Source organism: Melozone crissalis, unplaced genomic scaffold (genome assembly GCF_028551555.1).
Source record: "Melozone crissalis strain CALT ecotype California unplaced genomic scaffold, PUWL_Pcris_2 ptg000029l_1, whole genome shotgun sequence".
Classification (NCBI taxonomy): domain Eukaryota; kingdom Metazoa; phylum Chordata; class Aves; order Passeriformes; family Passerellidae; genus Melozone; species Melozone crissalis.
Genome location: NW_026535807.1, coordinates 1413928 through 1440833, shown reverse-complemented (window position 1 = coordinate 1440833; position 26906 = coordinate 1413928). Strand labels below are relative to the sequence as shown.

General features: G+C 47.1%; 1 protein-coding gene across 10 annotated transcripts in view; it reads left to right on the top strand.

Annotated features, from left to right (window-relative positions):
* Positions 1–26906, top strand: part of ITPR1 (inositol 1,4,5-trisphosphate receptor type 1) — a 161430-nt gene that overhangs the window by 47990 nt on the left and 86534 nt on the right. For 5 of the 10 annotated variants that reach the window (XM_054280941.1, XM_054280936.1, XM_054280934.1 and 2 more), the window contains exons 5-29: positions 2480–2566; positions 3310–3468; positions 4306–4404; positions 4900–4983; positions 5060–5206; positions 6417–6512; positions 7526–7570; positions 10378–10529; positions 11770–11869; positions 12296–12456; positions 13186–13327; positions 13822–13980; positions 14551–14723; positions 14973–15092; positions 16174–16368; positions 18079–18330; positions 20138–20279; positions 21252–21405; positions 22229–22416; positions 23920–24058; positions 24233–24291; positions 24654–24815; positions 24916–25086; positions 25957–26022; positions 26726–26863. In XM_054280941.1, the coding sequence (XP_054136916.1) occupies positions 2480–2566; positions 3310–3468; positions 4306–4404; positions 4900–4983; positions 5060–5206; positions 6417–6512; positions 7526–7570; positions 10378–10529; positions 11770–11869; positions 12296–12456; positions 13186–13327; positions 13822–13980; positions 14551–14723; positions 14973–15092; positions 16174–16368; positions 18079–18330; positions 20138–20279; positions 21252–21405; positions 22229–22416; positions 23920–24058; positions 24233–24291; positions 24654–24815; positions 24916–25086; positions 25957–26022; positions 26726–26863 (3390 nt within the window). Of the gene's footprint in view, positions 1–2479; positions 2567–3309; positions 3469–4305; positions 4405–4899; positions 4984–5059; positions 5207–6416; positions 6513–7525; positions 7571–10377; positions 10530–11769; positions 11870–12295; positions 12457–13185; positions 13328–13821; positions 13981–14550; positions 14724–14972; positions 15093–16173; positions 16369–18078; positions 18331–20137; positions 20280–21251; positions 21406–22228; positions 22417–23919; positions 24059–24232; positions 24292–24649; positions 24816–24915; positions 25087–25956; positions 26023–26725; positions 26864–26906 lie in introns of all 10 variants that reach the window. The other 5 variants (XM_054280942.1, XM_054280938.1, XM_054280937.1 and 2 more) reach the window with 3 other exon arrangements.

Below are 26906 nucleotides of genomic sequence, written 5' to 3'. Positions count from 1 at the left end.
CTGTTTTTAGAGCTCCTATATAAAAAAAAGCCAACTTAACTTAAATACCATCTGTTGACTTTAGAGTTAAATAAACTCAGTGTTTATGTTAAAATTACATAGCTGGAGTACTTCATGTCAAAATTACAATTCTGCATATTTTTAGGTTCTTTGAGCCTATATTAAGCTCATTGTAGCCTGGAATACGAAATGGCCCCGTAGGAGAGTGTCACTTGCTGATTGCCATATGGCTGCCTCGCTCTGCACTTCACAAAGACCCACTGGTGGACTCCTTCTGCTTCAAGAAATGTATTTATAACCCACAAGTATCAGCTTGGCAGGGACAAAGCTATTTTGGTAGCACAAAGCTCCCTCACCTGGGCCGTGCTTCTCATGTTGACAAGGGAAGGGAAGGGGGCTGTGGCAGCAGGTTTAGGGTGAGGGGGGTTCTGGGGTTGGCTGCTTGATGCATCAGGAAAAGGCAGAGTTCATGGGTTTTCACAGAAATTAGAGTGTAAATACCGCAGCATGTAAGGGAAAAGGCTTTGGCATTGCCCTGGATTACATTCTCGTTGGAGCTGTCTCCCTTTCAGTACATCCCAGAGTGGGTGTGTGGGACCTGTCCCTGCTCATCTGACACTTGACCCTTTTGTGCCAGGGTCCTGGAAATGCAGGTTTTTCCAGGGTGGGATTTTTCTAGGATGAGATTTTTCCAGGATTAGCCCGAGCCCAGGAGTGTTTGCACAGCAATGTCCCACCAAGACCTGCTTGATTTGGAGGAAGGGTTTGAGTGCCTTACAGTTTTATTGGGGTTTATTCAACCTGCATCGCTTGGATGTGAACTCTGATGGGCTGGATCAGGTCTGGGGCTTGAAAATAACTGCGTCTCATGGAAATATATCAGAACTTCCTCCTGCCAGTCCTGTGTGTCCATGTGTCACCTTTGCCACTTGCTGGCACATGGAGAGCTCTGAACCCCTGTGCTCACAGCTGTGAGCTCTGCCCAGGATGAGATTTCTGTATCAGAGCATTGCATTTCCAACGCAGCTGATGATGCAAGATGTCTTCATCATCATCACTTGCCTTTTTTGGCTTCTGTTTGTCTGCTGGTGGAATTTATTGTCTGCCATGGAGCGCTCCATGCTGAGGTCAGGTTATTTTAAGTTAATGCCATTTAAGGGATTTCAAATCTGGGACACTTGTCTCTCTCTGTGGTCGCAGCGTCTGAGCTGCTTGAGGAGCTGACATCTAGTGGCCAGAAAAGTGATTTTCCTGGAGTGACTGTCGGGTCTGGGGAGTGCTTTTGGAGTACATCCTGAGTCCTAGTTGTGCTTTCACAGAAAAAAAATGGGTTTTGTGTTTATAATAAGTGTGGCACCCAGTGTGGCAGGGCAGTCCTGGCTGTGGTTGCTGTTGTTTGGGAGGGCTCTGGTGTCTTCAAAAAACCTTTTATTGACAGAATACTTGCAAATCAAGCAAAAAAGTTGTATTTTAGTAATACAGAGAAAATGGTGTTGCATTGCATGACTGAGTAAAATGTTGGATTTGAAAGAGCAGCAGTATCTCAGGTTCTCCTGGAGTAAGAAGCCAGTTTTCATACCTAGCACAGCATCTGAAAACAGCACATTTTGAATGAGCTGGAGCTGGTGAAATTCTCTAATAGTGCTCAAACATCTGCTCCTTTGTCCTGGTACTTCACTTCAACTGTGGGCACTTTTCTCCTCCAAGAGCAGCTGGGCCCACCACAGTCCATGAGACCTGAGACCTAAACCATAATCCTTGATCCTCAGCCTCCTAAAAAGTCCAATTTTAAGTTGCTCTCCACCTCCAGATACCAGTTAAAGCAAGTACAGATTTATGTTTTTAATTCAAAACATCATCTTTCCTGTGAGGTGAAGAAGTTCTTTACCAAATGAAATTGTTTAAAAACAGCCTGGGCCAAATAGCTCACTTTTAAAACAGCAATGGCAAGAGGCTCGTTGTAAATTATTAATTAGGGCTTTGTGTCCTTATAATAATTCAGCAAGGGAGGGGCACTGGAGTCTCCAGAGAAACACAGCCTGGAGGGCAGCTGGAGCCTGTGTTAGCAAAGGAAAATACAGAATCAATATTGGGGTTCTTTCATTCAATTTGTGTAGAAGTCAGTAGAAGGGAAAATAGAATTCCAGTCAGGAGTTGTTACCCCTCCCTTTTTCACCTTCTCCTCCCTAGGTATCTGCCTTCTGTCTTGTCTGAGCTTTTCAGCTCATGCTTTATTCCAGAATTTTGTCCAATTGTACCCAAATTACAGGTTACTTAAATGGTGTGTGTCTATCTCCCCAAACAGTTGAAAAAGGGAATTGGAAATTACACTGTTGGAAGCTGGAAAAAGAGGAAATTAGGCTCTTTCAGATGCTTGCTGTTTTTCCAGTCCTTTGAAATAATCTTGAAGAAAAGGGAGTTTTGTAAAACCTCCTTTTCTAAAACACTCAGCAATTGAACTGTTCTCCTTTAATTTCAGCATGCAGCTGATTTGGAAAAGAAACAGAATGAAACTGAAAACAGAAAACTGCTGGGAACAGTCATCCAGTATGGCAATGTCATCCAGGTAGGCTGTGAACATCTGTGCAAGCTGGAGAAGATTTAGTTGAAAATTGCCTGCTCAGTGGACTTCAGATTGCTGGAATTGATGATCAAGAGCCTGTAGTTTTGCCAGGGTTCACTGTGCTCTGAAGTGGGATCCTGGCTGTTACATCTGTGTTTTATAAGTGTTTTATTATGGGTTATTTGTGCTTGGTTTTGAGGTCACCATTGATTGTTTTCTTCAGAAATCCTTGTTAGAGCCCTCATTAGAGTTGTTGGGAGGTGACACATGTACAACACCAAATATCCTCTCACAGTGAAATGTTGACACTTAAATCATGAACTGACACAGAGGGGGAAAATCAATAGAAAAAGAAATCATAAACTGACACAGAGAAAGAAAATCAATAGGAATAGTTATATTTGTTGTTAGATGAGGCCAAGGAAGGCAAGAGAAGAGCAGCTTTGTCTCTTAGCAGGAAGAGCCACTTAGTCCCCAGCATTGCACAAGTTTTGGTCCTGGGTATTTTTGAACAAGTTGTTCCAAGCGATGAGGGCACCTCCATGTGTGTATCCCAGCTGGGCAGGGGACAGCTGGATTACCTGAAGTGTTTTGTGCTGTGTGAGTGGAGCTGTGCCTGGCCCATCAGCGTTTGCCCAGATTTCAGTGTGTTCCCTGTGTAGCCCTGCAGTTGTGTCGTGCACGCTCGGGTTATTGAGGGGAGGAACAGGAGCATTCTTAGAACTGAACTCTGATTCTTATTCTAGCTGCTTCACTTAAAAAGTAACAAATACTTAACAGTAAATAAGAGGCTTCCAGCTCTGCTAGAGAAGAATGCAATGAGGGTGACCTTGGATGAAGCTGGAAATGAAGGCTCCTGGTTCTACATCCAGCCCTTCTACAAGCTGCGCTCCATCGGGGACAGTGTAAGTGCTGGGAGCAGGCTGCTCACACATCCCTGGGGCTCAGCCTGCCCTTGGGAGGCCTGCCTTGCAATTAATGCAATGCACACATCTCCCAGGGCGTGATGATGATGCAGGAACAACCTTCTTGCTATGCTGTCATGAGGGGGAGGAAAATTGCTATGGTAACTTATATTTTGGAAACGTGGCATGATCTAACATTGGAGGGAATAAGGGACCTAATTAGGCTGGCCTTGCACAATTCCTGCTCAATTCAAAATGGTAGGAAGTGTTGAGCTCCTTCAGGAGGTTTGGAAGGAATAATTAGCATCTTGGTTTTCAGTGTTGTCAGCTTGGAATCAAAATTCGTCATCACTCTGGATGTGAGGAGTGAGGTAATAAGGAAGTGAAATGCTCCTGCTCATGGGAATTTTTTAAATGCATTGCCATTTTAATCCCCTGTTTTGCAACATCTGAGTCACTTGGGTATGGAATCTTCCTAAAACCAGGAGGTGATAAACTTCAGTGTGCTCTGGGGTTCAGGCCAGGTATATTTGGCAAGTAACGTGGTGAATTTATCCATCAGCCATCATTTATCCTGTATCCCCATCTGTACCAGAGCTCAGTCTGCTTTGTCTGCAAGGCTCTGAGTCCAGTAGCATGGGGGGTTTTGCCTCAGTCACTGAGTTTGGTGAGCTAAATTCTGAACCAGACAGAATCCCGGTGGAACACTTAGACTGCCATCTCTCCAGAGTGCAAAAAGGCGATTTCCTCCCATGGCTCCCATTAAAAAAAAATAAAAAAGGTAGAAAAAGAGCTTTCTCAGGGTGCAAATTTGTCTGATGCTGCACTTCTCTGCAGGTTGTCATTGGAGACAAAGTAGTCCTGAATCCTGTCAATGCTGGCCAGCCTCTCCATGCCAGTAGCCATCAGCTTGTGGATAATCCGGGATGCAATGAGGTAAGGGGACTGGCACAGCTGGAGCAGCTGTAAAACCTCTCTGTGCTTCAGCTTAGCTCTTTCTACATGGTTTGGAATTCAGCAAGCTGGTTGGTACCCCTGGCACTGCTTATTAGGAGTGGTTATCCTGGTAATCAGTGACTTAAGAGAAGAGTTTTGGAGCTCTGCTTTCTCTTGGGAGCTGGCAGAGGTTTGGGTTTGATCTCTTTTGCATGGCTGGCTAAAAACAAGTTGTTCCTTCAAGATCAGGGGTTGTGCCCCATACTAGTCACTGGGAAGAAATTTAAATCTACCAGCACAGATGTGTAACAAGTGGCTTCCAAGCAAGTCAGCTCTGTTCTGGAGCAGATACAGAAAAGACTTCCCTTCTCCAGAGCAATGCAGTTAGATCTGCAGTGTTCTGATGATAATTGTCTAGAAAATCAGACAGTGGCTCATGGCAGGACCTTGTGCAGACACAGCACAGTGGGACTGAGGGCCTCCTTCTCCTTCCAGGTGAACTCAGTGAACTGCAACACCAGCTGGAAAATCGTGCTCTTCATGAAATGGAGCGACAACAAGGACGACATCCTCAAAGGGGTGAGAGGCAGGGCTGTGCCTGGCTGCAGCTGGGGCCCTGCTGGGCCCTGCCCCTGCTGAGGCTGCTCTTTGGCAGGGCGACGTGGTGAGGCTGTTCCACGCCGAGCAGGAGAAGTTCCTGACGTGTGACGAGCACAGGAAGAAGCAGCACGTGTTCCTCAGGACCACGGGCAGGCAGTCGGCCACGTCTGCCACCAGCTCCAAAGCCCTGTGGGAGGTGGAGGTGAGCTCTGCACCCAGCCTGGGGCTGCCTTGCTGGGAGCAATTCCTCCTTCTGTTTAAAGCACTCTGCATTTCTTGCTTTGGGTAACATTTTCCTGGTGTTAGCAGTTGAAATTAGAATTCCTTCACTTGCTTTCTGTGCACAGTCAGAGTGGAGCTCTGCTCTCTGATGGTGCAGCACAGAGCTCTCGTTCAGGTGCTTTACAGTTCAGGAAAAGGGCACAGAGAAACATCAATGAAGTCATTTTCTTAGCAGTCACTGAAGTTTAACAACAGCCTATAATTTCCAGTGTCCTGCTGAGTGTACTGAAGGCTCTATTTTTGGTGTGGAATAATGTGATTATGTATAGCCTCATCTGATGGGAGGCTGCAGCCCCTTGCTAGCCTGTCAGAGCTGGCTTTTACATTCACTTGGCTTTTAAACAGAGTGACTAACACCTTGGCCATCACTGGCTTCTGAAAATAGCCTCAGTCTGTTGGTATTATTAGCATTGGTTTATGATTTTAAATCTGATTCAATTATGAAGTGCATATAAGAATCAAAAAATAAATGGTAATGACAGATAGGTGTTTATTTTATATTCCTTTTCCAGAACAGCTGCTGTGACATTCAGTTTCTCCTGTATTTCAAATGAAAGTCTGCCTGTAATTAGCATGACTTTGGCATGTTATCAGTCTGTGGTAACTCCCCATGTGTGTGCAGTTACCTGGACAGGTGAGGGTTCTTCCCTGAAAGGAACAGGTCAGCTGTGATGAGTTTTCTTTAGGAACCAGATTAACCTAACCCACAGAGCAGCCAATATGGGATTACAGGTGTTGGAGGCACTCCTTGCCCCACTTTGTCAGTAAATATAAATATTATTTTGTACAGCGTTGTTGCATTTGAAATATTTCCAGGTGTCTTCCCTCATCCACTTTAAACAGCCAGAAGTTTAGTTACAGCCACAGGGTAATGGATTTGTTGCCTTCTGTAGGGGTTTGTTTCAAGACCTGGCAGCACATGCACATAGAGAGCCCCTTCCTCAATTCACTCACAAACTGGGGGGAACCATTCCAGCTCAGAGCATTCCCTGCACGGTCCTGGTGACAGATAACGTGTTGTTGTCATTTCTCAGCCCTGGTTGTGTTGGCCCTTCCCTGCACGTGCCGTGAGGCAGGCCCTGCAGGGACGGGGGCTCTGTGCTGATTCCAGGTGTGTTCCTGTCCCCCAGGTGGTGCAGCACGATCCCTGCCGGGGCGGAGCTGGCTACTGGAACAGCCTCTTCAGGTTCAAGCACCTGGCCACGGGGCACTACCTGGCAGCAGAGGTACGTGGGCTGGGCTGGCACCTCTGCCTGCCTCGCGCTGCGCTCTCCTCCTCTGGCACCTTCTCAGAATCTGTCGTTTCCCACCCTGGAACTGGACACGGGCAGGGGAGGAGAGTGGTCACTGGGATTAATGCAAAAAGAGATGCTAAATGTAGGAGAGCAGATGAAAGAGTTGAAAGAACATCGTGGTTTGGGGTAGTCATGAGCCGATTACACTTTTTGTGTGAATTCTCGAGCTGAGAACTTCTCCTGCAAAGAATAGGCACTAAATGGTATCCTGTCATGTGGGCACTGGATTCAATGTGACTTTATTAACTGATGAATAAATGGTAAATGACTGAGAGCCTTGGGGGGGAAATGAATTCAAGTGTTGGTAATTTCTCTTGAATCACTGATTTTTGAGCAGAAGCATAGAACTGAGTATAAAATGAAAACACTGACTTCAGACCAGTCTGTAAGAACTGCAGATAGAGAAAAGCCCAGATTAAAGTCCTATTTTATATTATTCTGATAAGCAGATTGGAAAACCAGAGGCATTTTGTCACATGCACACTGCAAATCCTTTTCGGTAGTGATCCAGTGCAGAGCTTTTCCAGTAAATCTTGTGTTTTCTAATCAGCCAAAAAAAACCCATGCTCTTGGATCATACAAGAATATCCCAGAGCAGATTGTTCACCTGATCCCTGGTAAGAATAATGTTTGTTCTAAAAGATTTCTCCAAGCCAGTAGTTTCTAGCTGGAAATTCCACTTGGAATTTAAACAACAAACAGAGAGCATTAACTGGGTAACTCTGTACTCTTGCTCCTGTAGGGATTCCCCTGGATGAGGTAACTCTCCCTGCATGTTTGCAGGCCATTTAACACTTTTGCAGCCGTGCTGGGTGTGGGCAGTGTGCTCTGCATGCCTGGAGCAGTGCAGGGCACCGGTGCCCATGGAGCTCAGGTGATGCTCAGGCTGTGTGCCCCTTGCAGCTGTGCTGGAGTTTGACCTGCCTGTGATTCTGTTCCATCAGGTAAACCCTGACTATGAGGAAGATGACCTGGAGTGTCAATCCTCAGTAAGTATAGGCAAGGGAAGGGTCCTGCCCCTGGCTCAGGAGGGCTTGGCACAGGCCCTGCCCACTGCACAGCTGGTCCAGGCTTCCTTGGTAGTGAACAAACTAAAGACCTGACCATGCTCTGGAGGCTTTTAAGGCCTGTCCAAAGAGTGGGTGTTGACACCTTAGTGCAGAGCAACCCACTTGGAACTGAATTAGCACATTACCTGAGCCCCCCTCAGCTCCTCCCTTTGTGGCATCTTCTTCTGTCTGCCTGTTTCCTCAACCTTTCCTCAGCCTCCTTCCTTGGAGCTCTGTCCTGCCATGGGCTGGAATCAAGGTGACGCCAGATGGGACTGGTCCCTGAGGGAGTGTCCCCCAGTGCTGTGCCTGTCTGACCTCTGTGTTAAACAGCAAATGTGCTGTACCTTGTCTCAGGAAAGCAGGGTAACAGCAGGAATGGCAGGGGGAGGGTGGTTCCAGGGCCATTCCTCTGGTTTTCCTGAGGGAGCCAGTCTGTGTTGTCAGTAAATGTTGTTGTGTCAGAGATGGAGTGTGTGGTGCTCTGTATTGGCAGGAGCTTCCCTTTGGTGTCAGAGGGAACCAGCATTGCTTCAGGAGCTGAAAGCACAGAAAACTGCAACAGCACTTTGCATTGTGGATTTTATTTATTTAGTTGGATTTGATGACAGGCTTATGCAGCTTTCTTGGTCATTTATCCTGTATTATGGAGCATTTGCACCATTTGGGTATGACGAAGAGCTATTCCTTCCGTTCCTAAGAGATGGATGTGATGCTTGGAAATCCTGCAGGGTGCATTTTTCCTCCTAAAAGGATTTTTCATTATAGCCTGGCCATTAAAATGCTTCCCTCACCCTCAGATATTGAGCTGTTTTCTTGATTACTCCTTGGTGGCATTTGGCAGCTTGACTGCAGTAAACATGATAAAAAAACTGAACAAACCCCACCCACAGCTGTTCCCTGGGCTGTGGGGGGAATCCAATTCTGAGGTGTTTTGTTGGGTTAATTTTCTGAGAGTTAATCAATGCTGAGGGGCTTTAGGTAGACGCTGCTCCTGTGATGTGTCCTGCTGACATGTGCATAGATAACATCCATGCACTGTCTCAGCTCTCTGGTTTTTCCTGCTCTGTCTCTTTACCACTAGATGGCAAAAATAGACCAGCAAGAAGAGAGCAGGAGCGCAGAACTCAGCTCTGACAGGAAATTGCCACATGGTTTATCCTTCACTGCTGACAGCAGGGTGTAGGCTGCCTCAGCCAACTTTATCCAAACTCCATTGTGATCCCAGTGCGAGCTGGCTGCAGGGTTTCTGTGCTCACTCCCTGGTTTTGGTGGTGCTTTCTCCTTGTCCCTCAGAGGGTGTGCAGGAGGGGTTTTCATGGGTATGGGTGAGGTGCCAGCTCCACCTTCCAGCAGCCAAGGGGCTGCTCTTGTCACCCTTGGGGGTGAATTTCGGTGCTCCCCGAATTGTGCATTTCCTGCTTTCTGCTTTACTGCTCGTGTTCAGCTTTGCCCCACTTTCAAGAAGTGACCAATTGTCTCCCAAAGGTCAGGCAGAGCAGCTGTGTCCCTCTCTGTGTTCCCTCCCCTTGCTGGGGGGGATGAAGAGACAGCTGAAATTCAGAGAACTCATTCCAAGTGAGCGAATTTCTCCCAGAATTTCTCTCCAGATGGACTCTGAGTGTGGAGTTGCTCCTTCCCTTCAAGGCACACTCCCAAAGTGTATTTCTGTTCCATACAGATAACTGCCTGTTCCCATGTTCAAAATCAGACTGTAAATGTCACTGCTTTGCAGCCAAGTTCATTGACTGCAAATATGTTAACTTGGGAGTATCCTGAGGCACAAGCAGCACTGGATACCTTTTCCATCTGCTGCAGGATGGCAGTGCCTTGCAGCAGGGCTTTGACAGGCAGGTGCCCGAGTGCTGACTCCCTTGGGTGCCACCATCACAGAGAAGCTGAGAAATTGCTGTCTTGGTCACCCTGGAGATAGCAGCCAGGATTGAGGTGCATGGACAGCTGGTTCTTGTGTGCCAGGACAGTGAGCGGCTTCTTTAGTGACTTGTGACAGCTGGGAGTTCCCTAGGAAAGGATTTGAAGAAAGCTGTTGTTCCTTTTTCTCAGTTCGCCTTTGTTTTTTCCTACCCTTTTGTCCTTTCATCTGAAGCCCCAGGGTTTTATCCAATTGATGTATCTTTGTTGGAGGAGGCTGGGGATTTGCTGGAACCTTGGGAATAAGGATCCTTCTGGTGCCATGGCCTTTGGAGCACGTTTTTGTGCTTGGGAGCAGCACAGGCTGTAGTGTGAGCAGCAGGACTTGCAACTCCTTGATTGGCTTTTTGTTTCCCTTGCCTGGGATTGCTGGATGTGGCTCCCAGTTTTGCTGCTGAAGCTGATTATTTCCCAGCAAGGTTGTTGTTGGTACATGGTGTGGCCGGGTTTTTATGTTTTCAGCTCGTTAATTGTGTGGTGAGAGGGATAATTGCAGTGTGTGGGGTATGTTTGGAGAGCTGGCAGTGTCAGGAGTGGGGATCTCAGCTGATGTGTGTTATCAGAAGGCAGTCAGAGCTCCCAGCGTGTGTGGGGTGAGTGGCTGGGGGGGTTTGTCCCTTGTGGCACTGTCTGTGAGGTGAATTGTGCGTGGAGGGGCAGTTGCTGTGCTGGCACCCGGGGGAAGCAATGTGTGCGTGGCCAGAGCAGCTGCTGTCAGTGTCGCTGGTGTCCTGCACCATTCCCCAGTGTGCCCCCTGTGTGTGTGGGGCTGGGGGCTCTGAGGGCTGCCCTGAGGCCCTGGGCTCTCTCCACAGCTGGACCCCGAGCAGGAGGCGCTGCGGCGGGGCCGGGGGCCCCAGGAGAAGATGGCCTACTCCCTGGTGTCCGTGCCTGAGGGCAACGACATCTCCTCCATCTTCGAGCTGGACCCCACCACCCTGCGAGGGGGAGACAGCCTCGTCCCCAGGTACGGTCACCTCTGCTCAGCTCGGGCGTTCTGTGGGATTTTAAACCAAAGCTGCCCCAGAATGTCTTCCTTTTATCCTTTGGAATCAGGTTCCTCCTCTATTACAGCGACCTGAGTGGGTCGCTGGGGATGGTGAGAGAAGGACGAGAATCTTGGTTCTTGATCAGAAGGCTGGATTTATTGATATATGATATATAAAATATAATAACTATACTAAATAGAATAAAGAGAGAAGTTGCAGAGCTGCTAAGCTAAGAATAGGAAGAAAGAATCTATAACAAAGTTGTGTCCAGGGACTCTGTCCCCAGCTTGCTCCTGTGATTGGCCCTTAATTATAAACATGGGAACATGACCCAATCACAGGTGCATTCTATTGCATTTACAGCAGCTGATAACAATTGTTTACATTTTCTTTCTGGGGCCCTCAGCTTCTCAGAAAATGGACAAATCTGAAAGAAAGTATTTCTGTGAAAAAATGTCTGCGACACTCCTCTAATGAATGTGGAAATAATTAGAAAATGCCTTGAGTGCTTTACATTTGAGGTATAAGTAAGAGAACATCGTTTTACAGATGGGGAAATTGAGGCTAAGTGACTTCCTAAGTGACTTCCTTGCCAGGAATGACCTGGGACTAAAAGCCTTGTGTGTTCTAGCAAGGCATTCATCCTGTTAGGATGTAGCACCAACTGTTCAGCACTGGATTTTCTGTTATTTGTGTGTTCTTCACTGTTCATGTGGCACCTCTTGCTGTTGAAAAGCCGCTCCACCCTTCCAAGTGCCACACTCTGCACACAGCTCTTTGCTGCTGTTCTCGCTGAGGAAGCACAGCAAGTTGGTTCCATCTATTCAGAGGCTCCCTAAATCATCAGGTACCCATATTTTGGAGTGTCAGGGAGCTGATAAACCCCAGAGACAAGGGGAGAAGTTGGCAGCTCACAGCAGTGTAAAGGTGAGGATGGGAAGAGGTTCAGATTGTTGCTGTGCAGCAGCTGAGTTACAGCAGCTCAGAGTGTTTCTATTTTAGAGCAGAATCTCTTTCACTGCAGAGGAAACCTTCCTCAGGTGAGTTCACAGAGTGAGCTGGGGCAATAAGAATGCTGTTCCAGTTGTGGTATGCAGTGTGGACAGGGATGACACTTCCTTCCCACTTGTTCCTGCCAGCATCTCAAAATCCCAGCAATGCAGAGGTTTCCCAGCTGGGAGGCTGACTCATGCTGGGGCACTCCTGGCTTTCTTGCAGGAACTCCTACGTGAGGCTCAGGCACCTCTGCACCAACACCTGGGTTCACAGCACCAACATCCCCATTGATAAAGAGGAGGAGAAGCCTGTGATGCTGAAAGTAAGTTCTGTGACTTTAAGCACATCCCTTGATTCCTGTACTTCCATAAGTGTTGGCAGGAGTTTCACTCCCTGAGCCTGTCACAAACTGAGCATGTGACAGTAACGAACAGTCCTGTGCAAGATATTTGCTCTTAATGGCTCACATTCCTGGTATTTTTCTAGTTACACTGTTCAACTTCTATCCATAACAGTCATCAGGAGCAGGATATTTTTTTCCACTGGCTGCAGCAATTTTGCCATCTCACCTGCTGCTCCTTTGAGTTTAGGGACAGCTTTGAGCTTGCACAGAGTGTTCTCAGAGTTGGGTTCAGCAGGGCTCCCATGCTGCCTAAGCAGAGGGTGGCTTTTCTTTCATTGTCACTGAGTGTGAGCCACTGCTTTGTTCTGCCTTGGGGTTTGCTGATAAAGCTTCTCTGCCTTTCAGATTGGGACCTCTCCAGTGAAGGAGGACAAAGAAGCTTTTGCTATAGTGCCAGTCTCTCCTGCAGAGGTTCGGGACTTGGATTTTGCAAATGATGCAAGCAAAGTTTTAGGTTCCATTGCTGGCAAGCTGGAAAAGGGAACAATAACCCAGAATGAAAGAAGGTAAGGAAGCCAGAATTGGGATAAGATAATGTTGTTTCCTGTAGTCAGTAACAGTTTCTTAGACAGTTTTATCAGAGTAAGGGATAGAGGAGGGATTTGTTTTTCTCCTTGATGGGATTTGATGTTGTTGCGTCCATAGTGGAGGTTCTCAGGCCTGGCCTGTTCAGCCCTCCTTGTCCTCCATGAAGTGAGAGCATGATAAATGTTGTGAGCTTTGGGGACTAATCCCCAGCATACCTCTGCAAATGGAGTGTGGGAATTCCTAATCCATCCTGTGAGGACTGAGCATGTGACTTGCTGCAAATCCTCTGACCGTGTCTGTGAAAATGGGGCCACACAAAAAGAGGACAGGGCTGGCTGTGTCACACCAGGGCAGTGTGCTTCCATAGCCAGTGCCTTTTACTTGGCCTTGGGAGAGATTATCACCTGATTTATGGTTTGTGGCAATTGAAAGAAGTGCCAAATAGAACTTGGCAAGAGTAGAGTTGTCCTAAAAGGATTTTCTTGCCTTGCTACTGCTCTGGTTTAGTTGGACAGTGAGGCTGCAGCAATGGGGGAGCATTAATTTCTAATTTTAAGTTCTGTGCAAACCTCTGAGCTTTATCCAGTCTCTAATTGCTGTTAGTTTTTCATGTAGCATTTAGAAATCTGTGTAGACTTACCCTGGCACTGCTCTTTTAGCACAGAGAATTTGTGTTCTCGTGTTAACAGCCTCTGACTTTTCCATAGATCTGTTACCAAACTGTTGGAGGATTTGGTCTACTTTGTTACTGGTGGAACTAATTCTGGCCAGGATGTCCTTGAGGTGGTGTTTTCTAAACCTAACAGAGAACGGCAAAAGCTGATGAGAGAGCAGAATATCCTAAAGCAGGTAGGCTGGGGGTTTCTCTGGGCTCTGCCTAAGGGACCAGTTCTTGGGAAAAAGAACCTGGTAACAGAGTGCCTGGCCAGGCTGGACGGGGCTTGGAGCAGCCTGGCCTGGTTGGAGGTGTCCCTGCATGTGGCAGAGGGTTGGAACGAGATCATCTTCATGGTCCCTTCAAACCCAAGCCATTCTGTGGCTCTGTGAAACTTTGGTCTCAAATTATTGGGACCAAATGTTCTTTGAGTTTCCAGCTTTCAGCAGGCTCTGGGCAGTGGGCTGTAGGCTCACCATTGCTGCAACTAAAAATTCAGCAGAGGGTGTTGAATAAAAGTGATCAGCATCTTCTGTCCGGGCTACTCCGTGGCCAAGAACTGTGGTGACCGCAGCCCATTTCTGATGTACCCTTTGAAATACAAAGGCACAGAGCTTTGGCACTGTTCATGAGCAGGAGAAGGCAGTGCCTCATGGGGCTGTGTCTGTGGTTTTTGCTGAATCTGCAGATTTTCAAGCTGTTGCAAGCCCCCTTCACGGACAGCGGGGACGGGCCGATGCTGCGGCTGGAGGAGCTGGGGGACCAGCGCCATGCGCCCTTCAGGCACATCTGCAGGCTCTGCTACAGGGTGCTCAGGCACTCCCAGCAGGACTACAGGAAAAATCAGGTTGGAAATACCTCTGCCATGATCAATGGCACCAGCGTGGCTCCTCCGCTCAAATGAAAAAAAAATGCTTTATCCCATAAAGTAAACCCTGCTCTGCTGTGGCTGCAGTCAGCAAGAGGTTTTGGGATTGCTCAGTTTCATTCTATTTTTCATCTGTCAGAAACTATAACATAATTAGCACTGGTTTGAAGTGGGATTTAAGAAAAGAACAGATTTTCTAACTGTCCCACACAGATGAATTACAAGACTGTTCACTCTTGCTGACTGCCGGCTCCATTGAAAGTTGCCCTGTAGATTAAGGCTGTTCAGTTTTTGTTGCCATGTATTAAAAACAGGGTCCTGTCAGATAAGTATAAATGCATTGCTGCTGTCTAGCCCAGGAGAGAGGGGAGGGATGGAGGTGTTAAGGTTGTGTGTCATTGTTTGCTTTCTTTCACACAAACAATTTGGATCTAACCTGGTTTACCCCTTGGGATGTTGGTATTGACAAACATCCGCCTGTTTTCTGTTATTATTGTGAATTCTGAGGGCTAATTACACCCCCTTGCTCCTTGCCTGTGTGTTTTGAAGGAATACATTGCCAAGCAGTTTGGCTTCATGCAGAAGCAGATTGGCTATGATGTCTTGGCTGAGGACACCATCACAGCCCTGCTCCATAACAACCGCAAGCTCCTGGAGAAGCACATCACAGCTGCTGAGATTGACACCTTTGTGAGTCTCGTGAGGAAAAATAGGGAGCCCAGGTGAGAGCTGCATTTCTGAATGTGTGATTGCCCTTCTCCTTCTGGGAAAAGTCTGTACCTGCCAGCTTGCTCAGGAGGAGGCACAGCCAGTTCACTGTGTTCTGGCACTCGCCCTGCCGTCCCCTCGGGCAGCAAGTCTCGCTCTGCTCTGTTCAACGGAGTTCTGAATGTTTGCTTCCTGAAATGTAGATTGCTTCAGTGTAGACTTCAACAGTGATTGATACCCTCTTGGCTCGTGCTTTCCAACAGGTTTTTGGATTACCTCTCGGATCTGTGTGTCTCCATGAACAAGTCTATTCCCGTGACACAGGAGCTGATTTGTAAGGCCGTGCTGAACCCAGCCAATGCAGACATTCTCATTGAAACCAAGTAAGTTTGTGCCTTTCAAGATGCTTCTCCTGGTGTGAAGCAGAAGGAAGGTGGCTCAGAGCTGAGCACGCTGCTGGCACGTCCCAGGGAAGCAGGGAATTAATTGTGTGGGATCCTTTTCAAATACAGGGAGCAGGGCTGGGGACAGCAGGTGTCTGCCAGGTGCATCCTCAGCCCCGCAGGCAGAAACCCCTCAGGTCTCTCCTGTGTGATCCAAAGCTCACAGACTTTGTGTGCAGGGGGGTGTGCAGGCTCCTGGGCTGATCCTCCCCCAGCTCTGAGGGAGCTCAGCTGGCAGCAGAGCAGAAGCTGCTCCAGCTCTGCTCACCTTTCCTCCCACTGAGGTGGGGTTTGGGGCTCCAGCTCTGCTCTGCCATTGCTGAGGCCTCACAGCAGGCACCAAATCCTGTTTGTCTTTGGTAAAAATGGCTTTATTCAATATATGTACCAGGGAATAGATATCATTGTCAAAATACTGCAAAAGGGAAGCAGGTAGTATTTAAAACACAAATGGCTGAGAGTATACTTGCACATTTAATGCTTGTCATGAAATCATAAAGGCTGTATTCCTTCCATGAACTCTTAATATTGGTACATCACTTATTTGTCATTGAGTATTTAATTTGGTGTTTTTTCAGGTGTTGATATTTTCTTTACTGGAAACCTTTTTAGTATCGGCAGCTGATTTATTTCTGGTTACTTCATCACATAAACAGAAAGAAGTTCTGATCCATTTGGCATTTATGGGATACAGAATGAATCAATTTTTTCTTTCTCATGTCTTTTCCTGGTCTGTTGAGTGACCTTTGAATCACTTCTCCTGTAAAGAAGGTTTTGAAAGTCCATTATTATGTGTCTTTAACTTCCTTGTTTCTTCATCTTTTTCACTTGAAAGGAGCTGAAATGTTCTTCTTAAGGTTGAATGGAAAGCTTATAATGTAATGCTTTCAATAATACACCCCAATGATTTGGTGTAGTAAAATACTACTGCTGAAAGGGCAAGATAGATTTTGGCAAGTGTCTTAAAAGTGATGTGAAGGATGTATGTGGGTCTGCAATGTAAGCTCCCCTTCTCCCCCAGGCTGGTGCTCTCTCGGTTTGAATTTGAGGAGGTGTCGAGTGGAGAAAATGCGCTGGAGGTTGGAGAGGACGAGGAGGAAGTGTGGCTGTTCTGGAGGGACAGCAACAAGGAGATCCGCAGCAAGAGCATCCGGGAGCTGGCCCAGGACGCCAAGGAGGGGCAGAAGGAGGACAGGGACGTGCTCAGCTACTACAGGTGAGCAGCAGCTCCAGCTCAGCGGGGCTGCCTGGGGAGCTCTGCATGCACAAGGGTGTGTTGGGGAGCAAAGCTCCTGTTCCATGCACAGAACAGCCTTCAGAGAGGGAGGGTGAAGGCTCTTGGGAGTGAGAGCTGAAAGCACAGAGTTATTCCTGGTGAGGAGTCCAGGTGCTGACATGAGCCAGTTTAAACTGATTTTTAAAACATAGTTCAGGCTTTGAGTGTGTTGAATTTTTCAAGCACTTTGTGCTTGGTTTCCTGCTGGTGACTGTTGGAAAATCCCCTGCAGGTGACACTGGGTTCCCTGTGCACTTGGGGATTGCAGGATTTGGGTGTGTGGATGGTTTTGCTTTGGTTTGCAGGAAGTCACTGCTGTTCCCTGTGCCTCCTGCCTTCTCCCAGGCCTGTAGGTCCTGCCTTGGCAGCAGCACCAGCCTGAGGCTGTGTGGGTGCCCCAGGCAGCGCTGTCGGCACAGCCCAGGCCGTGCTTTGGGCAGCTCTGACACGGGGGAGCTTTCCAGATGACTTGACAAGACACAGAGTTCTTGGCATGGTGTAAGGTCAGGTTTCAGCCCAGACCAAATTCCTGTGTCTGGGTTATAAACCCCTGAGAGTCATTTGACAGACTCAATTGTGGCAGTGCAGAAAGCACAGCTAGATTGTTTGTTTAAATAACCGTTTTGTTTTGAATTGTTTCTTTCATTCAAATGGTTCTTGCAGGAAAATTCCTAATACCTGATTTTATTGAAGCCTGTTGGAGCTCACAAGGAGACCTCTTAGATAAAAGTTTTTTTAAAACATACTTGCTTTCAAAGTAGGTATTTTGTTTGTAAAGTAGTTTATATATTTATTTATATGTACTTTACACAGGAAATTAAACCATAATCTTCTAGCCTACATAAATTAACACATAGAATTTTCTTTTTTCCCTTGGAGATATACCAGCTGAACCTCTTTGCTTTATATATAGACTATATCTATTTTTGTGGATATAAAGCATACTTTAAACATATTTTTATATGCTTATTTATATGTATATTTATATATGCTTTGTTTCTAATGGTTAAAGTAGCTTGCATATATATTTATATATACTTTACACGGGAAATTAAACCATAATTGTCAAACCCACATAAATTAACACATATAATTTCCTTTTTACCCTTTTTCCCTGAAGATACCAGCTGAACCTCTTTGCTTTATATATATATATATATATATATACACTATTTTTTTTTGTGGATATAAAGTATACTTTATATATATTTATATATGCTTATTTTTATATATTTTTATATGCTTTTTTCTAATGGTTAAAGTAGATTCTACATACATATTTATATGTATTTTACACAGGAAATTAAACCATAATCATCAAGCTCACATAAGTTAACACATAATTTTTTTTTCCCTTTTCTCTTGAAGATGCCAGCTGAACTTCTTTGCTTTATATATATGCTATATATATTTTTGTCGATATAAAGTATACTTTATATATATTTATATATCCTTATTTATATATATTTTATATGCTTTGTTTCTAATGGTTAAAGGAGTTGTATATATATCTATATAAAGTGTGTATATATATATATATACACACATATGTATAGATATATTTGCACACTTTACACAGAAATTAAACCATAATCGTCCAGCCCACATAAATTAATGTATACAATTTCCTTCTCCCCTTTGCCCCTGCAGGTACCAGCTGAACCTCTTTGCCCGCATGTGCCTGGACCGGCAGTACCTGGCCATCAACGAGATCTCGGGGCAGCTGGACGTGGACCTGATCCTGCGCTGCATGGCCGACGAGAACCTGCCCTACGACCTGCGCGCCTCCTTCTGCCGCCTGATGCTGCACATGCACGTGGACAGGGACCCCCAGGAGCAGGTGACCCCCGTCAAGTACGCCCGCCTCTGGTCCGAGATCCCCTCCGAGATCGCCATCGACGAGTGAGTGCGGGGCTGCTGCTGCTGCTCGGGGCGGGCTGGCGTGGGCACGGGGCCTTCGCACCCACCGTTCCTCTTCCCTGCTCGTGCTTGTGTGGTTTGCTGAAGGTGTCCTGCTTAATTCTAGTTGGTTGGTATTCATTGGTTACTAGTTGCTAGAGCTTGCCAAAGACTTTCTTCTCTAAACACGTTTGTGTTCTTGTCTCCTGGGTAGAAGATGCTTCCCGCGGGTACCAGTCCCTCCTCTCCCAGGTGCGGGTTGGTTCCCATGGGACAGGGATGACTGCAGGATTGATTCTGGACAGGATTGATTCTGGACAGGATGGATTCTGATGTGCAGGCTGATTCTCACAGATCCTTGTCAGCCCTGCCATCAGCTGTACTTAGCCCAAGCACCAGGCCTGAGCCATGACTTTAAAGGGTTTTACCCATAGGCAACAGCTGTGGGGTTTTAAGGCAGCACCAGGCCTGAAGTCATGTGTTGTTTATAGAGTTGCTGTTTGTAAATAAATCAAACACACTGTAAGGTGTTGCTGAGAATGAAATAAGCTCCCAGCGTGGTCCTGCAGGCAGAGCAGGGTGGGTTTATCTCTTCTCCTACCTCATTTGGTTGGAGAACCACAGAATTGTTTAGCTTGGGAAAGCCCCTCAAGCTCAAGTCCGTCATTCAGCACTGAGCTGTGTCCCCAGGTGCCACATCCACACATCTTTGGGACACTTCAGGGATGGTGCTTCCACCACTGCCCTGGGCCCCTGTTCCAGGGCTTGACCACTGTTCCAGTGAAGACATTTTCACTAAAATCTCTCTAAACCTCCCCAATCTGGGGCCATTTCCTCTGAGTGTGCTCCCCTCAGAACAGACTGTCCTTATGGGAGCTCACCACCACCAGCAGAAACAGGGGGAAGGTGCTCAAACAAGGACACATTCCTGAACTTCCAGTGGAAAATCCTCTGGCACAGTGCTCAAAACCTACACAGAGCCACAGCTGGAGCAGGCACATGGTTTCTTGACCACTTGTATTCACTCTATAATTAACAATTCCAAATTTATAGTACTCAACTGTTCAGAGCTAATGTTTTTCAGTTGGAGAAAATGAACACCTAAAATTGAAGTTACATCTTAGGAATTTAAGTTTTGTCAATGTTATTACTGGTCTTTGGTGGTTTCTTGTATTTCCCTCCTTGCCAGCCTGGTTTTCTCTGCTGAGTAGATAATAAATCAAATTTCAAGGCCAAAATATAAAACCAAATGGTTTTAGCTCTGGCAGGAGCTCACCAGTGATAAGTGATCAAATAGGAAGCAAAAATATTTTGTGGGAGGTGGTGGGGTTGTCCTTCTCCAAGTCACTCTGCACATACTGAGAAAAACCCCTAGAATTTATATTAAAAATTAATATCTGCTTTGCATATATATTGGTTTTATTTGGAGGAAAAATACCATCCGCACTCAGCCTCTCTTGGCCACCCGTTCTCCTCAGTGCTGCACCTCACTTGTCATTGTTTCCACTCAAATAATGAGGTTGCTTTTTGTGTTTTCTGGGATGAAATTATCTTTTTTTTTTGTTTTCCTCAGATGTTTCAAAATAGTACCTAATGAGCATATGGGATAAACCAACAAAAGCCAGGAAATTCTGGTGTCAGTGTCCTGACTCCCTCGTTTGGATAAATTATTTACCAGCCTTTAGCTTTTCTTAGATTTTGACAAACCAATGAAAGATTGTACTGGGGGGAAAAGAGCCCTGTGTATTTGCATGCTAAGTTTTGTTTTGTTTTCTTTTTTTTGTTTTGTTCTTTTTTTTCCCCTCTTCAGCTATGATAGCAGTGGAACTTCCAAAGATGAAATTAAGGAGAGATTTGCACAAACAATGGAATTTGTAGAGGAATATTTAAGAGATGTGGTGTGTCAGAGGTTCCCTTTCTCTGATAAAGAGAAAAATAAGCTCACTTTTGAGGTAGTTATCCAGTTCTGATTTTATCCTATTCTTTTTTTTTTATGTTTTTGTGGAATGTTGGTTATTTTTTCAGCACCAGGTAGTTGGGCAAGTAATTAATGAGTGTAATTAGTGAATCCTGAGCCTCAGTTGGCTCCTTTCTCTTCATGCAAGTAACCCCACTGAAATTTGTGAGTTTGCAATGATGGTTCTTGAAATACAATTAATGCACATCAGTTTATGTCTGAGGTTTGCAGCAGCCTTGTTTACTCTCTGGGCTCTCAGTGTTATTCCAAAGCCAGGCTTTACTGGAATAAATATCTCAAAAATTAAACACTGTTTGTACACACAGAGAGTCTCCAGAGCTTATAGTGATGCTCACCAAGAGAAAAGTGTCCTGTGCCTTACTGACCTGTTAAAATAGCCTGTGCAAATAAAATGTTGCAAATCCATGCAATATATAATGATTAATAACCATTAATTTAAGAAAAGCTCTGATATCCTGAAAAAAATGCAGTTGATGTCATACACTTCTGAAAATGGGGTTGCATTAAATATTTGCCCTGCATGTGATATTTTTATGTGGGTCTTTATGGGGTGGACTTGTGGGGGAACTTTATAGCTTGGAAGTTACAAAGCTCAGCTTTATGGGTGTGATACCTTTTTTGTAAGACAATGATAAAAATTATCTGTACTTTCCCTCTAGTCTTGCCCTGTTTTGTAATGAGACAAATGCAGTCTGATTTTGTAGCTATAGAATATCAGTTACAGATACTACAGATACAGACATGAACTGCAAGCATTGCAGTGTTTGTAGGCAAGTAGAAAACTTTCTGCTGTGCTGTATAACTAGACAATCTTGCAGAATTCTCAGATATTGTGATAAAATGTGACCCTCAGCCAGGTTCTTGATCTTGTCACTGTGTTAAGACAACTTGACTGTGATAGCAAAATGTTTAGTATTAATCAGGCTTTTTATTGTTATTTTGGTAGGTTGTTAACTTAGCCAGAAATCTGATATATTTTGGTTTCTACAACTTCTGTGACCTCCTCAGACTAACCAAAATCCTCCTTGCTATATTAGACTGTGTGCACATCACTACCATCTTCCCTATTACCAAGATGGCAAAAGGCGAGGAAAGTAAAGGTAAGGCTGCAAAGTGTAGGTCAGAAAGTTCTTGGGTGGCTCTGGTTCATCTCCAAATGTCGCTGTGGGGTGGAACAATGAAGTCACGCAGCACCCTGAGCTGGAAGGGACCCACCAGGATCACCCAGCCCAGCTCCTGGCCCTGCACAGACCCAAATCCCACCCTGGCATTCCTGGCACAGCTGTCCAAAGGCTCCTGGAGCTCTGGGGCTGTGCCCATTCCCTGGGCAGTGCCAGCACCCTCTGGGGACGAACCTTCCCCAAAATCCAGCCTGACCTGCCCTGGCCCAGCTCCAGCTGTTCCCTGGATGCTATGCCTGTCCCAGGGAGCAGAGCTGGGAGCTGCCCCTCAGGAGGGGACCCAGTGAGGTCTGACCTCCGTCTGCTCTGCCCCATCTGAACAGGCCAGGAGATCTCACTGCTCCTCGTATCACTTCTCTAATCCCTTCCCCATCTTTGTAGCCTCCTTTAGGTGCTTTGTAACATCTTGAGTTCTTACATTTTAGCCCCCAAAACTGCCCCCAGGACTGGAGGTGAGGCTGCCCCAGTGCAGAGCAGAGCAGGACAATCCCCTCCCTCCCTGGCCAGTGATGCTGTGCTTGGAAATCCTCTCTGTCCATGGCTTGGTTGTAAAGCTGAGTAGTGCCTGTGGTGGCAAAGGGCAGGGGGCTTCTCCAAGCACTGCGGTGTCTCTGTTGGCTTCCCCAGTCCCCAGGGTGTGGATGTGCCATGCTGGGACAGTTTGCCATTGCAGGTGTGGCTGGTCCTTGCCCTGTCAGTGCAGCCCCATGGCAGCACCTAACCTCGTGTTTCCCCTCTGAAGGGAGCAATGTGATGCGGTCCATCCACGGCGTGGGGGAGCTGATGACCCAGGTGGTGCTCAGGGGCGGGGGCTTCCTGCCCATGACTCCCCTGGCAGCTGCCCCCGAGGGCAATGTCAAGCAGAGTGAGCCAGAGAAGGAGGACATCCTGGTCATGGACACCAAGCTCAAGATCATCGAGATACTCCAGGTACTACATGGGGGCAGCTCCTCGTGCTGTCCTCCAGCATTAATTGTGTCCTGTGCCTCTTAATGTACTCCTGGCTCTCAGACTGGGAAAGTGTTGCAGGGGTGACCTTGTCAGGCACAGGGATCCCAACTTTGTGCCATTATTGGAAGAATTTATTAGAAAAGAGTTTGCATTAGACATCTGTGTATTTAGCAGTGATTTGTGCGTATCTGACTTGAGGCAGAGCTGTCGTTTTCCACCCTGCTGTCTTCCCAATTTCTCTGAGTCTGCAGGGCCATCAGAAGTGCCCTGAGGAATGGGGAGATCTGGAGACTCCTCTTGGCAGCGCCCTCAGCCTGCCATGTGTTTTCAGCATGCACAGCCAGCCTCTCTCACTCCCATCTCTGCCTTTCCCACTTGCTCACCCCAATATCTTCGGGATGCACACATTTTCCCTCGTTATTGACTCAGAATTATTGAGCTGAGATGCATCTTCCCTCTCTGGGTGTGGGAGTGCTTTTTGTGCTCAGCAGTTCCATCAGGCAGGCCTGGGGTCAGCATGCTGCCAGAGCCTGGTGGGTGAAGGCAGCAGAGCAGCAGGAGAGCCCTGCTGTTCCCTCCTGTGCCCCGTGGGAGGCTCTGCCCTTCCCTCAGCACCACAGGGGAGGCTCCATTCCCTCCTTGCACCATGGCTAATTTCAGCTCAAGGCAGAGCTTCTCTCGTGCCCTGCCATGTGCAGGGGGTGTTTCGTTGTGCCGCTGTTCCCTGCTACCAGGGCCATGCAAGCTGGCATTGAGCATTTTCCCCTAAAGCTGCAAGAACTCTGAGTGTTCTTGGCTTTGTAGCTCCTTCCTCAAGAGGAAGGCCATGGAGAAGGTTCTCTCTGCTAGGCTGGGGGTTTCTGTGGCACCAGCTGGTCCAGCCCAGCTGGATTGGTGATTTGCATGGCACAGCCTGGCTCCTGGCAGCTCGTGTCCTGCTCCTGTGTCCCAGCACCCCGGGAGAGCAGCAGCACGTGTTCCATCAGGAGATGGAAGTGCTGCTTTCCTTTCCTGGGAAATGGGGTGAGGTGCCAGCATCACACAGGAATGAGGCACCAAAACCCTGCCAGAATGTTTTACTCATCAATATTTATTACGTGTGTGCATCATGCTCGCTGAAATCCCTGGAAAATATTACTGAGTCCTGGGGGTTTTGAAGGTGATATTTGCATAGCATGGAAAGATGGGATCCCAGAATGGTTTGTGTTGGAAGGGACCTTGAAGCCCATCCAGTTCCACTCCCTGCCATGGGCAGGGACACCTTCCAGGGTGCTCCAAGCTCTGTCCAGCCTGGCCTTGGACACTTCAGGGATCCAGGGGCAGCCACAGCTGCTCTGGGCACTTGTGCCAGGGCCTCACCACCCCGGGTAACTTTGCCAGGTTGAATCCACATTTCTGCTCAGCTGATGTCTTTGTGTGAATTGTAGATGTGGTGGAAGTACACAGAGTATTTTAACATTTCTCCTACTTGTGTGTCATCAGTTTATTCTGAACGTGCGGTTGGACTACAGGATCTCCTGCCTGCTCTGTATATTTAAACATGAATTTGATGAAAGCAATGCCCAGATGTCTGAATCCCCCACTGGAAGCAGTAGTCAGGAAATGCCAGCTAATGTACCAGGTGGGTTACTTGGCAAGGAATGAGGTTGTGTGGCTTGGGGAAGACTCTGGAATCTTCAAGGGGCTGATAGGATGATTGCTTCAGGTCCCACTTGCCATTTGAAGTGTTTTTAAGCTGGAAAACCATCTTTGCTGCCACTCTGACCTCATGTATTTGTCCTGTTTATTTTTTCAGGAGCCCTGGACTTTGAACACATTGAAGAACAAGCTGAGGGGATCTTTGGTGGAAGGAAAGTATCTCTTCACAGGTGCCAATCAAGGGGAAGCCCCCAGGCTGGAGGGCTCCCAAGGAGTGGGAGAACACCTTCATTTTCCTAAAGTGGCCTTGTTGCTGCTCAGAGTAGGGTCCATTTGGATCCAGAGACAAGGAACAGCGTTCTTCAGCCAGAAGGATCATCAGGGGAGGGCTCTGTGCTGTGGGTGAAAGTAAGGTGCAGGGTTAGTGCATCTCAGCTCGATGCTGCAATAAAATCTCAGTACAATTTCCCGCCTTATTTAAAAGTAAGAAGAAAAATGTTCTGCCACTGCTAAGAGGACTTAGAACCTTCTGGCACCCTCAGTCTAATGTGGTTAACTCCTGCTGTGTTTGCAGTGAGGAGAACACCCCTCTGGATTTGGATGATCACGGGGGCAGGACTTTCCTGCGGGTCCTGCTGCATTTAACGATGCACGATTACCCTCCCCTGGTGTCTGGTGCACTGCAGCTGCTCTTCAGGCACTTCAGCCAGAGACAAGAGGTCCTTCAGGCTTTCAAGCAGGTACCTGTGTGTCTGGAGAGAGTTATTCCTCATCTGAATGTATCTATGGCAGCTGAACCCAGCCCTTTTTGTGCAACTCACGGCTTTGCCTCCCTGTAAGGTTCAACTGCTCGTTACCAGCCAAGATGTTGACAACTACAAGCAGATCAAACAAGATTTGGACCAGCTGAGGTCAATAGTGGAGAAATCTGAGCTCTGGGTGTACAAAGGCCAGGGTCCTGATGAGGCCATGGACAGTGTGCCAGGTGAAAACGAGCACAAGAAGAAAGAGGTAATTGGGTTGTGTTTGTGTGGATTTGGGTGGGTATTTGCAGGGTGTAGCTGCTGTCAGAACTGTGACAAGGCCCTTCTTCCCAGCACACTGCCTAGGTGAGGTTCTCTCTACGGCTTTCAGGTTGAGGCAGGAATGAGAGCAGAACTTGAGCCAGGTGATGCCCAGTAGCAGCCCTGAGGTGTCACCTTTAGGGTGTGACAGGGCTGGTTTGGGTTTGCCCTGGCTCCCCTTTCAGCACTGACCAGTGGCACGGGATTTGTGCAATCAAAAGTACCTCAAGTAAGGTAAGGGCAGAGGTGTGAGCTGCTCAGGTGACAGCAGAGAACTGTGCTTTATCTCTGCCTGATAACAAAGGATTTTCCCCACGTTGCACATCTGGCTTAGAGCTCTTTTAGTATCTTGTTTCCATGTCATTTCAATCAGGAAAGACTGGATGAGGGGATGCAAGAAGCAGTCCCTGGTTTAGGAACATTTATTGCTGGAAGTAAATACAAGTAATCCACTTGTTGCTTTTCTTGTACACATTGCTGTGAGGAATCTCTTGGTATTTGTGCAGTGACAGTTTAATAACAATAGAGAGAGAAAGGAAGGGGTTTTTTCTGAGGGGAGACTTGATCAGAGACAGAATGTGACAGGCAAAGGACAGGAGGTTGCTGCCTCTGAAATCATCCCTCCCTCACCTTGTTTTGTATCCTAGAGGTCAATGTGACTTGACAGGATGATTGTATGTGTTTTTCTGAGGCTGTCAGAGCTGGAGGATGACAGTCCTTCCCAGGAGGAGAGCGGGCGCTATCCTAGAACGGTAATTTTAGCCTTCATGTAGACAGTAGTATAAGCTACTAATAAATTGTCTGATTTTATCCTCAGGAAGGTCACAGCAAGTCTCAAAAGCCTGAAAGTACTAGCAGCTACAACTACCGGGTAGTAAAAGAGGTAAAACTTTGCTTCTTGATAGTTCACTGGAAGTGTAAATGAGTAACAGAGCTCTGGAGAGCTGCAGTCAGAGGGAGGCACCCAGGAAAGTCTGAGTCACTGTGCCATTGTGGAAACTATTTGCTGAGTAATAACAAATCCCAACTTGAATGGGAAGCCAGGATAGAATAAGCACGACGTGTGTATTCTTTCCCTAAGAATGGATTAGTGAGAAACGTGACGTTTGCTGCTGTTTCAATGGTAACACAATATTTTTATTGTTAAGGACTACAAAGGCAGTAAGCAAGGGGAGAAGCCATTGAATTCTCCCTGTCCTGAGTGCCTTGCACTCAAAGCCACTGTGCTGTTGATATTTAATGTAGAAAGTACCAGATGAAGAACGTGCTGTGGTGCTGGTGTGGTGTGAGCTGAAGGTGTGTCTGTGGCTCTGCTGTGGAGCTTGGTGTTGTGTTCACTTGACATGGCCGAGTCCTGCAGGAGCGTAGAATCTCAGAATTTAGAGTGTCCTGAGGTGGCAGGGACCCACAAGGATCATCCAAGTCCAGCAGCCCTAGTCAGATGCCACGGATGGAGCCCGGGCCACGAGGGGCTGCCTGGAGCCGCTCTGCTCCTGCAGATGAGTTGGTCCCTGGTGCTGCTCTGGGACCTGGCGTTCTCTGGAGGGACAGCCAGAGCTGGGCTCTAAGGCCGGTGTCTCCTGCAGATCCTGCTGCGGCTCAGCAAGCTCTGCGTGCAGGAGGGGGCCTCGGTGAGGAAGAGCAGGAAGCAGCAGCAGCGACTCCTGAGGAACATGGGCGCTCACGCCGTGGTGCTGGAGCTGCTGCAGATCCCTTACGAGAAGGTGGGGCTTTGTGTCGTGCTGACAGGCTTTTCATACCTTCTGT